General features: G+C 53.7%; 2 protein-coding genes across 2 annotated transcripts; one reads left to right on the forward strand and one right to left on the reverse strand.

Annotated features, from left to right (window-relative positions):
• The first annotated feature begins 29 nt into the window (after positions 1-29).
• On the forward strand, positions 30-5,348 carry CUNH6orf136 (chromosome unknown C6orf136 homolog). Its single transcript, XM_041634733.1, has 6 exons — positions 30-243; positions 1,380-1,784; positions 2,052-2,140; positions 2,313-2,513; positions 4,910-4,979; positions 5,060-5,348. Exons 1-6 carry the CDS (start codon positions 172-174, stop codon positions 5,171-5,173), a joined length of 951 nt encoding a protein of 316 aa, XP_041490667.1. The 5' UTR covers positions 30-171; the 3' UTR covers positions 5,174-5,348.
• A 20-nt stretch (positions 5,349-5,368) lies between these two features.
• Positions 5,369-16,823, reverse strand: Dhx16 (DEAH-box helicase 16). Its single transcript, XM_041634715.1, has 20 exons — positions 16,463-16,823; positions 14,913-15,157; positions 14,646-14,811; positions 14,339-14,395; positions 13,690-13,944; positions 13,393-13,596; positions 13,122-13,316; positions 12,731-12,841; positions 12,450-12,565; positions 11,100-11,310; positions 10,832-10,930; positions 10,570-10,722; positions 8,961-9,101; positions 8,659-8,821; positions 8,438-8,556; positions 8,235-8,302; positions 7,813-7,975; positions 7,386-7,547; positions 6,848-7,021; positions 5,369-5,615 (listed from the first exon to the last, which is right to left on the reverse strand). Exons 1-20 carry the CDS (start codon positions 16,667-16,669, stop codon positions 5,487-5,489), a joined length of 3,138 nt encoding a protein of 1,045 aa, XP_041490649.1. The 5' UTR covers positions 16,670-16,823; the 3' UTR covers positions 5,369-5,486.
• Between the last annotated feature and the right edge of the window lie 131 nt (positions 16,824-16,954).

The following is a 16,954-nucleotide window of genomic DNA, read 5'->3' on the forward strand; positions in this document are numbered from 1 at the left end:
CAGCGGTCCCTCGGCGGCTGCGGGCCCACACTGCGCAGGCGCACGGCGTCTCCGTTTCCCTCCCTCGGCCCCGGCCCCCTCCCTGCTTCCCCTTCACGGAGCCGGCCCCGGGGCGCGCTGCCCAGTGAGGAGACGGGACGCGGGGAGGCGCCCGCTCACCCCCAGAACACCATGTACCGCCCGAGTCGGGGGGCCGCCCGGCGCCTCGGGCCCTGCCTCCGCGCCTACCAGGCTCGACCCCAGGTGAGGCAGAGGCGGCCGAGGGGCGGGAAGAAGACCCTCCGCGGAGCCGGCGAGGGGCGGGGCGCCGCGCCGCGCAGGCGCAATGGCCCCCGCAGCCCCTTCCCAGGCCGGCGCCGCACGCGTTAGGGGGCGCGGGCTTGGCGGAGATCAACGGGGTCCGGGGACTGGCGTCCCCGGTGAGGTGCAGCGCCGCGCGCCAGCCTCCCGCCGTTACCTGTGCCTGGAGGTGATTTGAAGGGCAGGGCGGAGAGACCGGAACTGCGGGCCTGCGCTGCACCTGCAGAGCGGTCCTCGATTGCTAGTCTGGCCCCGCGGACCCGTCCGGGCTCCCAAGTGCCACGCCCCCGGCAGGGAAGGCCCCTGGAGGGCAAGGCCGGGCACCGGAGTACCCCTGCCCCTGGGGTTCCCCGGGAGCCAAGGGACCTGGAATCAGTCGTGACCTAGGGTGACCTGCCATCCTTGTAGTAACAGTTAGCGACCGTAGGCGTTCACGCCTCAGCGGTCGGCCAGGATCACGTCATTCCGAGGAGCCCAAAATGATAATAGTTCCCTTATCCTGTATAGTCCTCATACTGTCACTGAGGTGCAGGGAGAGAGTCATGGAGGTTCCTGTAGAGTCGGAACAACATTCGTACCTTTCACCTGCGTGTTCTTTGCCCAGCACAGTTTGAGTCAGGAACACAGATGTGTGTGGGTCACATCATTTCATCCATGCTACAATAAACTGGTTCTTCATTCGTTCATAAAACATATTCTTATTAATTCGTGAAGTCAGAGATGCAAAACTGGCTCCGACTGGTAGGGGGGATTGGAAATGTAAAGGTGCTTTTTCTAAAGTTGGGGAGGTGGCCCTGGTCCTGTTGTCATGTGACTCCCTTTCCTTGTGTGTGCATTGGAGATAGTGATGAGGCCATCCTCTTTCCTCTAGTACTTCCCTCTTCTGCCAGAGGAGCAGGTAGGATGTGCAGCTCGTCAACAGACCAGCTTCAGTGAAGCATTATTTAATTTGTTTGGTTTTTGAAACTAGGTCTTACTGGCTGGGGACTCATGGGCAATCCTGCCTCTGCCTCCCTAATACCACCATGACTAGCTTAGACATCTGATTTTTTTTTTTTTAATTTCTGTTCTTATTCTAGGACCAGCTTTCTCCTCGGACTCTACCATTCCCACCCATGTGGTCCCACTCCACTCCACCCGCTTCTCCCTCTCTTCCTCTTCTCTGGTCACTCACACCCCCACATCCTCCCACCCACCCTCTTCCTCAGGCTCTCCCACCACCTCTCTCTCAGGTTCAGGCTCTCAACTCGTTGTGGGTGGTTCTTCCTCTGGGAAAGAGGGAGGAGGGACCAGGACCTGAGTTGCACAATGGTTGTCTGGATGGGCTTAGGAGCCTTTTTTTTGAGGGACCCCCTTGCCCCTATCCTGGGGCTTTGATACCTTTCCAAGCCCCTGGAGCCTCCCGTCCCTCCCCTGACACCCCGTCAAGAGATCAGAGTATGGAGGAGCACCTGGCTGTCATGCATGAGAAACTGAGACACGAGGTAAGCAGTCCACCGGGGGTGGGAAAGAATATGGAGGCAAGTTAGCCAACTGAAATCATGGCAGCGCGGGGCAGGCGTAGAACTGTGCCGTGAAGTAGCTTCCTGGGGAAACAGGACAGCTAAACTGGAGATGACCTTTTGGTCGTAGGTGGGAGTGGAAGTTAGACCCTAAAAATAGATAACCGAGAAATGAGCCAAACCAGGGTGACAGGGAGAAGATTCCAGGTTCAAGGTCAGACTGGGCTGACTCCATCTTCTTCCGCCTAGCTTCCTACTCTCTTTCTTCGCTCCCATGACTACACTCTCTATTCAATGGATGTGGAGTTCACCAATGAGATCCTGAACATCCGTACCAAGTGAGAGTCGGGGTGAGGGAGGGAGAAGAGGACCCAGTGCTCGACACTCGAGCTCTGTCTCAGAGAAGGTTCTAGGCTCCTTCTCGAGACTCTTTCCCCACTCCTTGGACAGAAGCCAGTTTGGCTTTCTAGTTCTGTAGTCCTGATGCCCCTGTGCCTTTGATTCTCACAGGGGCCGGACATGGTACGTTATGTCCCTGACCTTTTGCCGCTTCCTGGCTTGGAACTATTTTGCACAGTTTCGGTTGGAGATTCTACAGCTGACCCGCCACCCTGAGAACTGGACCCTGCAAGCCCGCTGGAGGCTCGTAGGTCTGCCCATACACATGCTCTTCCTGCGTTTCTACAGGCGTGATAAAGAGGAGCTCTACCGGTAAGAGGGGCCCGAGCTGCAGTGACTTCCCTAATGGTCCTCATTTGGGAGTTGGTCATCTTGTGATGTGCAATTAATAAAAACTCAGAGAAATTGGGGTTCAACCTTAAGATCTGAAAAGCAGAACAGCCAGCCACTGGCTCCTATCTCGACTTCAGTCCAAAGTGGCCATCCTACCTTCAGGAATCTTAGAATAAGAATGTCTGAGAGCTGTCTCCTCTCGTTTTATAATTCTCTCTAGGGCTGGGATTAAAGGTGTGTGTCACCTCTGTAAGGCTGACCAGTGGGGCTGTTTTACTCACTGATCTTCAGGCAAGCTTTATTTATGAAATGCCACTACAATCTTGTTTCCCAACAGTACTTGAGTTATTCTGATTTGACTATAGAGTTCCTGAGGGGAACTGGAGGGGCTGGAGAGAGGGGTCAGTAGTTAAGAGCACTGGCTGCTCCTCCAGAGGTCCTGAGTTCAATTCCCAGAGACTACATGGTAGCTTAGAACCATCTGAAATGAGGTCTGGTCCCCTCTTCTGGCATGCAGGCATACATACGGACAGAACATTGTATACTTAATAAATAAATAAATCTTAAAATTTCCTGGGGGTAGAGACTTTGTCTATTTTTTAAAATTTTTTAAAATTTTTTTAAAAAATAATTTTTTGGGGGGCTGGAGAGATGGCTCAGAGGTTAAGAGCACTGGTTGCTCTTCCAGAGGTCCTGGGTTCAATTCCCATAACCGCATGGTGGCTCACAACCATCTGTAATGAGATCTGGTGCCCTTTTCTGGCCTTCAGGAGTACACACAGACAGAACATTGTATACATTATAAATAAATAAATATTAAAAAAATCATTAAAAACTTTTTTGTGTTTATGTGCATGTGTAGTAAACATATCGTATAAGTTAAGGGTCAGGTGTGCATGTGGCGGTGCACATCATAGCATGTAAGTGATGGTTCAGAAGACAGCTGGGGAGAATCAGTTCTCTCTACCGTGTAGATCCTGGGAATTGAACTCAGTATACAGGCTTGCCTGCAAGTACCTGTACTCAAAACCATATCGATTGTCCAGTCTACTTTTAATAAAATTAATAGATTTTTGTGTTTATTAAGAAACCCCAGTCAGAGCTGGGCAGTGGTGGCACACGCCTTTAATCCCAGCACCTTGGAGGCAGAGGCAGGAGGATCTCCGTGAGTTCGAGGCCAGCCTGGCCTACAAAGTACATTCAGGACAGCTAGGACTGTACACAGAGAAACCCTGTCTCAAAAAAAAAAAAAAAAAAAAAAACAACAAAAAAGGGGGGGGGGAAGGAAGGAAGGAAGAGGCAGAAAGACAGACAGACAAACCCCGGCTGGGTGGTGTTGATAAATACCTTCATCCCAGCACTGCGGAGGAGAGACAAGCAGATCTCTGAGTTTGAGGCCAGCCTAGTCTCCACAGTGAGTTCTAGGTCAGCCTGTCTCAGAAGGAAAAGAAGAAATCCCTGAATTTCAGTTTCTTCTATGCTACTTGGACCTGACACGTGATACATTCTTAATGAACAAAATATTCCCGTTTCCTGGAGGATCAGGAGTTGACTATATGAAGCCATCTCAAAAACCAAATGAATAAAAATACTGCATCCTAAATTTAGTTTCACAACCCTGGGTGAACAACGTGGTTAAGTTTCTGGCTGGTACATCCCCCAAACTTATTAGGCTCAGCCTCCACCATTGTTTGTCAGAGTTTAAATGGTTTCTGGGTCGGTGGATGATTTGGTGGGTAAGTAAAGACACTTGCTTCCACGTCTGACAAGCAGCTCGCTCAATACCCGGTACCCGAGGAGGGGGACCCGCTCCCCAGATCGTCCTCTGCTCTGGCACATGCATCTGCCCGCCCACCCACACGGTAAAACAATGGTGAGCCACCAACTTGGCTGCACAGAGTAGTAATCTAGGTCTTCTGTAAAAGGGGAGTTATGATTTAATTGCTTTTAATTGCTCTGAATCCAACCTGAGCATTAGGAGGGTTTTGGGTTGTTTTTTTGTTTGTTTGTTTTTCAAGACAGGGTTTCTCTGTAACTTTGAATCCTGTCCTGGAACTCGCTCTGTAGACCAGATTGGCCTTGAACTCACAGAGATCCCCCTGCCTCTGCCTCCCGAGTGCTGGGATTAGAGACATGCACCACCTGCACCCGGCAGCATTAGGAGTTTTAAATTATTATTAGGTGGCTGGGCATAGTGGAGCGATTGATGGTCCCAGTATTCAAGCTGAGAGTAGGAAGTCAGCCTGGGATTCAAGATCCTGCTCAAGTAAAGCAGTTCAGGTGATGGAACACACGTGACCCTTAGGAACTCGTTTTAACAAATGCTTAAGTCTCAGGATGACTCGCCCCTCTCAAAAAGCTTCTCCCTTCTCCAGGACCTTTGATGCCTATTCCACCTTCTACCTGAATTCCAGTGGCCTCATTTGCCATCATCACCTAGACAAGGTGAGTGTTGGGACTGGGTGGAGTGGGGTGAGGGGTAGAACCGTCTGTGTACCCCCAGCCTCATTAACCTGTCTCTGCAGCTGACGCCCTCACACTCACCTTCGACGCCTGTGAAAAAGCTGCTGGTAGGCGCTCTGGTGGCCCTGGGGCTCTCAGAACCAGAGCCCAACTTACACCTGTGCTCCAAGGCCTGAGCCCTACTTGGGTGGAGGCGTCATGAAGAGTTTGCTGCGCACAAGAGGAGGTAAAGGTGGACAGGAATGTCCAGAGCCGGCCACCTCCCCTCCACTCTCCTGCCTTCTTCCCATCTCATGCTGTGTAAAGCTGCTGTGTAATTTAATTTGTAAATAATAAAGTTTAAGGAAACAACAAGGTACAGTTTCATGTCACTTTCTCTGGGTCCCAAAGTTCCCACACGCTTCATTCCAAAAATAATTTTATTTAGTAGGTATTAAATAAAGTATGGAAGAAATAGGAAGCTGTGTGGTCCAGTCCGTTCGTCATCTTCTAGCCCAGTTCTTCTCGTGTCTTGCCTATTTTTTTGGGCATTTTCTTAGCATGGGGATCTTCCAGTTCCTTGGCCTTGTAGTAGTGAGGAGCCACCTCCAAAAGCCAGCTGCTCTCGATCTCTAGTACCTAACGAGGGAACAGAGCAGTAGGATTCCTTTACTTCCAGCCAGAATCTTCATTGTGTGGTTAAAAAGGCTTTTCTTTCCCCTCTGACTGAGGCTGTTTCATGCCAACGGAAGACACACCCTGACATGCTCCGGACAGCAGGTGAGTCCCGAGAAGCCTTCTGTCGGGGCAGACGTCATCTGCTTCATTTGCTTCTCCAGCTCCACTACTGAGTGCACATTTTCTTTATTCAGGAGAGGAACCAAAGCTCTCGTGCTTGCTACAGAAGACTGTCACTGAGGTATCCTCAGCTCTCCCTCTAAGTTTCTTCCACATCTAAAACATTGTTTATGTGTATGGGTGCTTTGCCTGCACATGTTTATATATTACCTGCATACTTGGTGCCCAAGAAGGCCAGAAGAGGGTGTCAGATCCTCTGGAACTGGAGTTAGAGGCTGTTGTGAGCCACCATGTTCGGTGCTGGGGATTGAATCTAGGTCCTCTAGAAGAGCAGTCAGTGCTCTTAACTGTGAAACCATCTCTCTAGTTCTATTTCTTTTGATATGTGTGTGTAGGTGTCTGAGTGTGCATGAGTGCAGAGCCTGCAGAGACCAGGCAAGGCTGACGGAGGATCCCCTGGAACTGAACTGGAGTACAGGCTGTTGTGAGCTGCTTGATTTATGGATGCTGGGAACTGAACCTGGGTCCTCTGCAACAGCAGTGCATGCTCTAAATGACCGAGCCATTGCTCCAGACCCACATTCTACGTTACCTAGGCAGACCTTGAATGTGTGTTGTCCTGCCCCATCCTGAGCAGCAGGGACTACAGACCTCTGCCTGTAGACACAGCTTCAACTATTTATTGAATGAATTACAATTCTCAGATCTTGGAAGGCATTAACAATTGCAAGAAAAGATTTTTTATATTTATTTGTAATGGTGCCAAGGACTATCACTGACTACACCCCAAGCATACATTAAATTTGATTACATTTAAACTAATAAACCTTGTTTCAATGTCAGTCCCAGAAATATGAATTGAGCTTAAGATGCCAGCATACTGTCTCCCCGTCTCTCCCCACCTGAGCGAGCGGGTCCCTCACCTGTCTCATGAACTCCGGTCTCTCCCCACCTGAGCGAGCGGGTCCCTCACCTGTCTCATGAACTCCGGTCTCTCCCCACCTGAGCGAGCGGGTCCCTCACCTGTCTCATGAACTCTGGTCTCTCCCCACCTGAGCGAGCGGGTCCCTCACCTGTCTCATGAACTCCTTTGTTGTCAGGACAAGCTCGTGGTAGAGCAGCCAGCGTGGCTGCTGTTCAAAGAGAGAGGAGTTGGGATGGATAAACACCGTCTGCTGCTGCTTCACTGTGCGGTAGCCACTCCGAGTCAGCCTTGCAGTGTGGTAAAAATAACCCGAAGTGATGGCCTAAGGAGCAGGCGAGAAAATACCGTTAGGCACCATCTGGGGGCCTTCCACTTACCACCTCTGAGCTCAGCTTCCTGGAGAACTAGAAAGGTGAGGAACCCACTGACGTACTGTCTAGGCTCCAGTAAATACCAGGAAAGAGCTGAGGTAGGGGAACTGCTGTGTGCCCGCAAAAGTGGGTTTAAGAAGCACATGTCTCTAATCCCAGCACTTGGGAGGCAGAGACAGGTGGATCTCCACCTTTGAGGCCAGCCTGGTCTACAGAGCGAGTTCCAGGACAGCCAAGACTACACAACAGAATCCCCATCTTGAAAAAAACAAAAAGAGGAAAAAAAAAAGACAAAACATTAACAAGAACCCTGACCTTGCGCACACGAACATAGTCTCCTTGGCAGGAAGTCAAGCCGACTTCCACACGCTCCAAGAGCCCCTCCAGCTGCTCTCGCACATCCCGGGCTCGGCGCATGGACCTGAACTGTACGAAGTTCTCATAGCACCACTGGGAAGAGTAGCCGCTCTCAGCCCACTGCCAAGACAAAGGCCTAAGCTTTAACATCAGGACAGAAGGATCCCATCCTTGGGGGCTGGAGAGATGGCTCAGTGGCCAAGAGCACTGGCTGCTCGTCCAGAGGTCCTGGGTTCAATTCCCAGCACCCACATGGTGGCTCACAGCCATCTGTCATGGGGTCTGGTGCCCTCTACATGCAGGCAGAGGACTGTGTACATAATAATAAATAAATCTTTCAAAAAAGAAGTATCCCACGCTTCCCAAATTCCCCTTTCCCAGTGACCTGTGTGTACACATTTAGCAGAACCAGGTGGTCCCCACCAGGGAGGAAGAAGTTGACGCGGGCATTGTCTGCATGGACGACCTTGTCCTTGGGACGGTAGAAGATGGAGTTGTTGACAGACAGCATAGCGGCCACTGTCAGGATCTCTTCTGAGCAGCTGTACCTGGGGAGGGCAGCAAGAGATGAGGTCACAGCCAGACCTCAAAGGACAAACGAGAACGGATGGACAGAGCTCTCTGAGCTCTCTCTGTCTTACTTCTTTGTAACTGCCCTGGCTGCCCTGGAACTGTCTGGCCTTGAACTCACAGAGATCCGTCTGCCTCTGATTCCCAAGTGAGATTAAAGAAGAGAAGAGAGAGGTGGCACTTGAGACCGAGACGGTGTGGCCAGTTTGTGCCAGGAGTTGGGTGGGTCAGACTCACTTCTCGGACGCCAAGATCATTTTAGACAGCATAGGATCCACAGGCAGCTCTGCCATCTTTCGACCAGACTAAAAGAAAGGGAAAGGTGAGGCCGGTTTTCCTCAGGTTTCTTCCACCACTACAAGAGTCCTTGGCAACACCCAGGGGTTCCCAGAGCCTTCAGACTCTCCTTCACTCTGTCCCAGCCTACGCCGGCTCCTCACCGTGGTGAGTTCTCCAAGGTGGTTGAGGGCTCCAAGTGCATACAGCTGTTCCAGAGCCAACAGCAGGGTCTCATAGGGCGGAGGGTCCAGGAAGTCAAAGTGCATCAGGTCATGGATCCCTGGAGAGAAGGGAGCGTGGAAAGGAGTCCTCCCCGAGCTAGAGTCCCCCCCACACACCAGCTCCAGCACCCGCCCCCCACCCACCCTGGCAGCCCAGTCACCTAGGCTCTTCAGCAGTAGCACAACGTTGCCCAGGCTTGTCCTCTGGATCTCAGGAACTGTGGTCTCCTCCAGCTCATGCTGATAGGCCCAGGCTGTGTACAGGCGGAAACACTTCCCTGCAGCCACCCGACCTGCACGGCCAGCCCGCTGATTGGCTGAGGCCTAGAAAGAAAGCCGAGGCAAACACATGGCCAGGGCGGTGTTGACTCAAAAGTCTGGAGTATTTAGACCACTGAACTCTGTCCTCAAATACTCTGGGGGACAATCTGCCTCCCTGGACCTCACAGAGATGCGGGCTGACCTTGCTGCAGGGCGTGACGGTGAGAGACTCCATGCCTGTCCGGGGGTTGTAGCTCTTCTGCTTGCAGAACCCTGGGTCCAGCACATAAATGATGCCTTCGATGGTGAGCGAGGTTTCTGCAATGTTTGTCGCCACAACCACCTAAGTGAGAGGACAGAGTCAGCCAGAGACCAGCTCACTAGACACCTGGGAAAGTTCAATGCAATGAGGGACAGCGTCCAAAGGCCAAGCGATGAGGTGAGGCAGGTCTGGAGTGGCAGTCAGAGGGGCATACCAAAGAAGTAAAACTGAATTTAGGGGTTTTCTTCAGAGATGGAGGATGGGATGTCAAGGACCCTGCGCCACCTCTCCACCACCATCTGCTCCCGCCCTCCGCGCCAGTGATTCCTGATCCCCCCTCTAGCGCCCTCCCGCACCCCCCTGGGCTGCTCCTGCCCTCCATGTGTGCTTGCCCAGTGACTCCTGATCCCCCATCTAGCGCCCTCTAGCGCCCTCCCGCACCCCCCCTGGGCTGCTCAAGCCCTCCATGTGTGCTTGCCCAGTGACTCCTGATCCCCCCCTCTAGCGCCCTCCCGCACCCCCCCTGGGCTGCTCAAGCCCTCCATGTGTGCTTGCCCAGTGACTCCTGATCCCCCCATCTAGCGCCCTCTAGCGCCCTCCCGCACCCCCCCTGGGCTGCTCAAGCCCTCCATGTGTGCTTGCCCAGTGACTCCTGCAGGCACACTCTCCTATGAGATGATCTACACCAGCCTGTCTGTCAGCAGAGCAGTCCTCCTGGACAGCAGCCTGGGCCACCCCCTTTCCTCCACTCCACCCTGGCCTTTGGAGAGCAGCCTCCCTCCACCACTGGAAATAGACTTTCTGCTCTTCCTCCCTTCAGCCCTGATTCTGTTTCCACCTTCCCGTGCTGTCCTGAATCTCTTCACTGTCCTCAGTACAAACTGACACAGACTTACATGCCTACGTCTCCTCCCACCAGACTGTAAGTCTTACTTTGCCTATCGGAATATCCTCCCCACGCAGCAGTCCTGGGCCTCGGCGCCGGGGCCTCATGCATGCTGAGCGCGTGTTTACACTGAGCCACATCCCCAAGCCCTCGATAAATATTTGCTCAATGAGAACCATAAGTCTACTTAAAATCCTTTGGTTTTTAAAATCTGAGTGAAGCTAGACAATGACGGCATAGCCTTTAATCCCAGCACTTGAGAGATAGAGGCAGGCGGATCTGTGAGTTTGAGGCCAGCCTTGGTTACAGAGCTAGTTCCAGGACAGACAGGGCTGTTACAGCTTTGACTGCGGAAGCACTCAAAACCCTCAAACCCACTCCTGACTTCACAGGCACGCCTGCTTTCCTCCGGGTCCTCCCAGCCATTTTATCAAGGGTCACTCAGACCCTATGTCCTGGCAAACAAAGGCTTCCTCAGCCCACTAAACTTGAAGCTTCGCTATCTCTCAGCTACCGCTAACTTCACCTCTCTCCGACCGGAAGGTGAGGGCCTGGCTGCGCCTCAGCTGTGCCCGACAGCCGGGTAAACAAGGGCAGCATACGCCCTGTTCGATATTCACTGCCTGGGCAGCAGGGTGAGGAGCAAAGGCTTCCCCCACTGACCTTTCGGGCCCCGGGGGGTGTGGGCTGGAAGATGCGAGCCTGCATGTCGGAGGGCAGGTTCGCATAAATGGGCAGCACCAGGAGCTCCCGGATTTTGGAACCCAGTCTACGGCAGCGGTCCTGAAGCATCTCACAGGCAGCCTCAATCTCCTCCTGGATGGAGAGCAGGAGGGCAGGAGTCCTGGTCACAGGACCCACACACCAGCCCTGTCCTTCCCTGAAACAGTCCACCCATCCACCCGCTTCCCACCACAGCGCATACCTGCCCTGTCAGGAACACGAGTATATCCCCAGGGGGCTGCGTCACGTGGATCTGCAGCACAGACACAACACAGGCTTCGAGGTAGTCAGCCTCTGGGGCCTGAGGAGGAAGGTTCGGGTCACAAAGGGCCACCAGCTCAGACTCTTCTCCCTCCTCAGCATGTCTTTTACCCCCACCCTGGTGTCACATTAGACCCTTCCCTTGGACAGCATCCTAAACCGGCCCCAGCTCCTCCGCCTCACAGTGACGCCATCCTCCCAAGGGGCACCTTGGTATAGAAGATGTCAACTGGAAACCTGCGTCCAGGGATTCGGAAGACGGGGGCGTCATCAAAGAAGGTGGAAAAACGGGCCGTGTCCAGTGTGGCTGAAGCTACCAGGACCTTGAGCTCAGGGCGGAATCGAGCAACATCCTTAATTAACCCGAAGAGAATGTCCGTGTGCAGAGTCCGTTCGTGGGCTTCGTCCACCATCACCACACTGGGGGAGGAAAGGGGAGAGGGGTGAGGGAGAAGGGAAAGTGAGGGAAAGCAGGGAGCTGGATGGGAGAGGGGCGGGGCTAAGGAGTGGGTGGGACTAAAAAGGAGGAGGGGGAGGAGTCAAGTATTCCAGTCATAGGATTCTGACAGATGCTGAGAAGGGCCAGGGTTCTGTGAGCTATGACCCATCCTGGACTTGGTCAAGAAAAGCAGTCAAGCCGGGCGGTGGTGGCGCACGCCTTTAATCCCAGCACTCGGGAGGCAGAGGCAGGTGGATCTCTGTGAGTTCGAGACCAGCCTGGTCTACAAGAGCTAGTTCCAGGACAGGCTCCAAAACCACAGAGAAACCCTGTCTCGAAAAACCGAAAAAAAAAAAAAAAAAGAAAAAAGAAAAGCAGTCAAGATAGTACGGGTAAAATGATCCAGCAGTAAAGGTGCTGGCCATCAAGGCTGCGTGGTGAAAGGGGAGAATGGACCCCTGCAGGCTGCTTCCTGATCCACTACATATGCCATTGCACACACACGCATACACACATATACACACACACGCATACACATGCACTTACATACACACACACAAAAATAGGGATTTTTTTTTGTTGTTGTTTTTCAAGACAGGGTTTCTCTGTGAAACAGTGCTGGCTGTCCTGGAACTCACCCTGGAGACCAGGCTGGCCTCAAACTCAGCGATCTGACTGCCTCTGCCTCCCAAGTGCTGGGATTAAAGGCATGCACCACCACCGCCCAGCAAAATTTTCTTTTCAAATGTAATAAAGCCAAAAGGCAGGAAACTGCCTAGAAGCAGAAATGGAAGAAGTCAGACATCTCTGGGTCAGTCGGGAACAGCTATTCTACTGCAGAAGTGGAGTGGGACCGTGCCTTAAAGCACACACTGCTTGGCATGGTGGCTCTTTCTCATGAGCTCAGTGTTGAGACTACAAGACTGAGACCAGCTCAGCTTACACAGTGAGCTCCAGGCCTGCCTGGGCTATAAAGCAAAACCGTGTTTCAATACACTAAAAAGAACTGGTGTGTTAAGTGAACAGACAGCGGCCACCCTGCTCCGGGAAGAAAGTTGGGGGGAGCAGGCAGCCCAGCAGTTGGGCCGTGCATCCGCAGAGAGGCAGGTACAAAGCGTACCTGTAGCTTGCAAGGTCAGGCTCAGAGAGGAACTCCCGGAGCAGCATCCCATCTGTCATGTAGCGCAGAACGGTCCGCTCAGACGTGCAATCCTCAAACCGGATGCTGTAGCCAACCTGGTCAGAGACGGCGAGGTGGTAAAGACGACCGACTGGTGCCGAGACGGCGAGGCGGTAAGAAGGACCGACCGACCGGTGCCGAGACGGCGAGGCGGTAAGAAGGACCGACCGACCGGGGCCCAGACCTGAGGCTTCCCTCTCCTGGATCCCTGAAGAACTCACCTCATTCCCGAGCTTCACACCCATCTCGCGGGCCACTCGGGCAGCCACACTCATGGCCGCCACTCTCCGGGGCTGGGTGCACGCAATCTTCATACCCTTCTTCGTGTAGCCCTAAGAGGAGAGGAGAAAGAGGTAATCCTCTGACAGAGATGCTGTCCTGAGCCAGGCAAGGCAGGGAGAAGAGAAGAGACGAAAGATTTAAGTCAGGAGAGAGCAGGTGAGTGAAAACCAGGGCCCCGAGGGGTGCCGAGCCAGCTCCCCCAGCCTGTCTGAAAAGCCTCATGACTGGGTGGACAGGACAGGACTCCGCCAACCATCACACAAAGATCTGCCAGGTCTGACTCAAGGCCTGGGCCCTTGGCGACATTGGGCCTTGGCTGCAATGACTGACCTCCTCAAAGAGGTACTGTGGGATCTGTGTGGTCTTCCCAGAGCCAGTCTCGCCTTCGATGATGAGGACCTGGTGACTGGCAATGGCGGTCAGGAGCTCCTCTCTGAAGGGGAACACCGGCAGGCTGCGGCGCACGGCCTGGATGGATTCCTTCTGCTGGGCCTGGGCTGACGGGGCTGGAGCTGAGGTCGGCTCCTGAGGAAGGGGGTGGAGAGTGAAGTCCCCACCATCTTCAGAGGGCCCTCCCAACATCCCAGACTCCTCCTCTCACCTCGTCACCCTGGAGCTGAGCAGCACGGACAAACTCAATGGTCTCATCCTCCTCCAGCACCAGCTGGTACTTGGGCTCCTGCGAGGCGGCGTCTCGGGCCCCAAACTTAAGAGACGCGGCACCTAGCCGGGCCTCCTCCCAGCGCCGCTGCTCCTCTCCTGGGGCACCCGATTCCTCCTCCACGACGTCCACAGTTCGAGCTGGCTATGGAGAGAGGCAAACCGACGTGCCTGAAGATGGATGGCCCGGACCAGCCACCACAAGCACTTCGCTCAGGAGCAGCAAGGGCTCCCTCACCTGGCCTCGAGTCTCCTTGGGCATATGGTAGCGGTTCGTGGCCTCCAGCTTCTCCTGCTCGCCGGCCGCCCGGTACTCCCGGGCCAGGTCCCTCACTCGTCGCTTATACTTGAGTTCCCTGCGCTCGTGGCGGCTCAGCTCCACGTCCCCGAAGAGGACCTCCTCATCAGCCAGCTCTGCTTCCAGGTCCTCCAGCTTTTCCCGCTCCCGCTTCGCCAGGTATTCTCGGCGAGACTTCTTCCGGAGCTCAGGGACCTGGGTCGGGAAAGACAGTCAAATCCTCATCCTACAGGAGCAGCAACACAGTTCCCTACAAGAGGAGTGTGGGAAACTGGAAAGAGGGCAGCAGTGAGACATTTGATACTAGCTGCTTCGTGTATGCATCAAGTCCTGGGGACAGGAAAAGTCAGATTTTATTCACAAACACTATGACTTGATCTTACAGAGTCAAGAGGGTTTGTCACTTTCTTCTTTTTACAAACCAAGCCCATTCTTTGCTGGTTCCTGTCATCCAGGCCCCCTCTTTTAGAGACTGACCATCCACCCGCATTTCACCGGAATCCCTCTGAAACACTTCCTGCTACGGCCAAACAACTCCATCAGTCTTTCTCTTGTCTTTGGATCTTGCTTCTTGAACACAGGGTCTCACCATGGCTTTCCGGTCTTCTTCAGCCATCTTGAGGCGTTTCTGAGCCTCTTCATAAGCCTAGAAGAAGAAATCAAGTAGAGGGTCATGAGGCCAAAGATACCCACATCTCTGACCATTCCCTCAGAATGACAAACGTCCTTCACTGCCCTTCTCAGTGAGGAGCCTCTGTGATTTCAACCAGGCAGGGAGAGCCCTAACCAGAAAGCCCACAGGACCCTGTTGCCCCACACAGAAAGCCTAGCGACAACCCTTGTCTTTCCAGAGACATCTCTGCAACCACATCCAGGTTTATCGTTCTTCAGCTCACCTTCTTGTCTGACCGCTCCAGAACATTCCGGGTCCGGTCCTTGTCCCGTTGACGAACCCGCTCGGCAAAGGCATCCCGTTCCTCCAGGTCCTGAAGACGCTCGCGCTCCGTCCGTTCCCACTCATCCTCTGAGGCTGGCTTGTCCTCCGCGGGTGACTTACTCCCCCTGAACCCAGCCCAGCGCGTCAAAGAGGGGTATCGAGGAAGCTTATCCTCCCTGCAGCCAAACACCTGCTCCGATTCCCTCTCTCCCCGCTTCAGACTTACCCTGACTTTCCCTTTCCTACTTCGGAAACCTCTTCCTCTTCTTCTTCCTCCTCCCCGTGGTGCTTCTTCCTGAGGTGTTTCCGTCTTCTCCGCTTCTTTTGGAGACTGCTCGCGTCCCTGCCCACTGCCTCCTCATCGCTCTCGCTGTCTTCCAGCAACTTATACGATCGGTTCTTCTCCAGCAGGGCGCGGGCCTCTCGCTCAGCTGCCCGAGCTGGCTTTTCCACCACGGCCTTCCGTGGCACCTGCCAGTAGAAAACACGCTGGTGTGGCAGCTCCTGACTTCACCACTCTCGTTTGCCTTTATCTTTTGTTTGTTTGTTTGTCTTTGTTTTTAGAGACAGGGTTTCTCTGTAGCTTTGGAGCCTGTCCTGGAACTAGCTCTGTAGACCAGGCTGGCCTTGAACTCAGAGATCCACCAGCCCCTGCCTCCTGAGTTCTGGGATTAAAGACAAGTGCCACCACTGCCCGGCTCATTTGCCTTTATCTTAAACCAATCTTCATCATTCTCTGCTCCATGTTCTCAGCTCAACAGGGCCCTTCGCTTCTGAACTTCCTTCCGGGAACCCATCTATCAAATGATTATTAAAAACTACCCTATGGTGGAGAGCGAGACTCAGCACCCACAGGCTGTCCTCTGATATCCACACACAATGGAATTTTTTGAAACTTTAATGATTATTTTTACTTTTATGTGCCTTGTGTTTTTCCAGCATGTGTATCTATGTGAGGGTGTCAAATTCCCTGGAACTAGAGTTACAGACAGCTGTAAGCTGCCATGTGGGTGCTGGGAATTGAACCAGAGATCTCTGGAAGAGCAGCCAGCGATCTTGATCTCTGAGTCATCTCTCCAGTCCCACAATAGAATAAAAAAAAAGGCTCAGAGTTCAAGTAGTTTACATTCCACAACCCACTTTCTTTTTAAGATTTATTGTTATCCATTTATGTGTATGGGTATGGAGCCCTGGCAAAGGCCGGAAGGCGCATCAGATCCCCTTGGAGCTGTAATTACAGGTCGTTGTGTGCCACTAGAGCTGGCTGCTGGGAACTTAAGTCCTCTGGAAGAGCAGCAAGGGTTTTTAACTGCTAAGCCATCTCTCCCAGCCTCCATCCTAACTTTTAATTGCTAATTCCCATAGCTCTGTTCTCAGTGACTTTTTCCCAGGACTTGAAACTTAACCCAAGACTTACTGTATGCTAGACAAGACTCTACCACCTGAGAGACATCCTCAGCGCTGGAGTATGTGGGTAACTAACAAGGGCTCTAGGTTTAAAGACGTTCGCAGATCCCTCTCTCCTAAGTCTTCTCCACAGAGCTGTATGCCCCGCACCTACCACAGTAGCTAGGTAACGGGAGAAAGACAGATGTTTGGCGGAGCCAGGAATGGTGGGTCTCTCTGCAAGTTCGAAGCCAGCTTGTGTACTACATTTTCAAAGTTCCAGGCATCCCTAGAAGAGACAGCTACACTCGGTCTCGAAAAGCAAGATGCGTGTACTTGAAGCGGTCCCCCTGAGCTGCGAGTGGCCCGCCCCGCCCCGGCGGCACACACCTTGCTCCAGAGCCTCAACGCGAAGTCCCGTGCCGGCCCTCCCAGGTCCAGCGTTTCGGTGTCGCGCAGGCGCTGCACAAACTCCTCAGCCGAGGCGCAGCGCTGCGCCGTGCCGATCAGGAACTGCGCGACGTGCCGCTCGCTCAGCCCCAGCACCGAGTGCAGCTCCTCCTGCACCCATCGCTCCAGCCCCGCCGGCGTCGCCATGGCGACGCGTCCCGCTTCGGGCGCGCAGGCTGCAGAGCAGCCAGGACGGCGGCGGGGCCAGGAAGAGATCTGCAGCGCCACGGGCCCGCGCCGGCGGCCGTAAACAATCCTAGTCCAGAGTGCCGGACTGGGTAGCCCCAAATTGGCTTTCAAAGCCGCGAAACCCGGAAAGAGTCGAGCTCTTCCGGATCGAGCTTAACGGTGGCTGGGAGGGTTCAAATCGCGCAGGCTCTTTGCGGACACTCCGGGGACCAGGTTTTCAGACACAAGCCCTCTGTTGCCCCC

The sequence above is a fragment of the Microtus oregoni genome, unplaced genomic scaffold (assembly GCF_018167655.1).
Source record: "Microtus oregoni isolate MIOR12 unplaced genomic scaffold, Mior012 000046F_ref0000063, whole genome shotgun sequence".
Lineage (NCBI taxonomy): Eukaryota > Metazoa > Chordata > Mammalia > Rodentia > Cricetidae > Microtus > Microtus oregoni.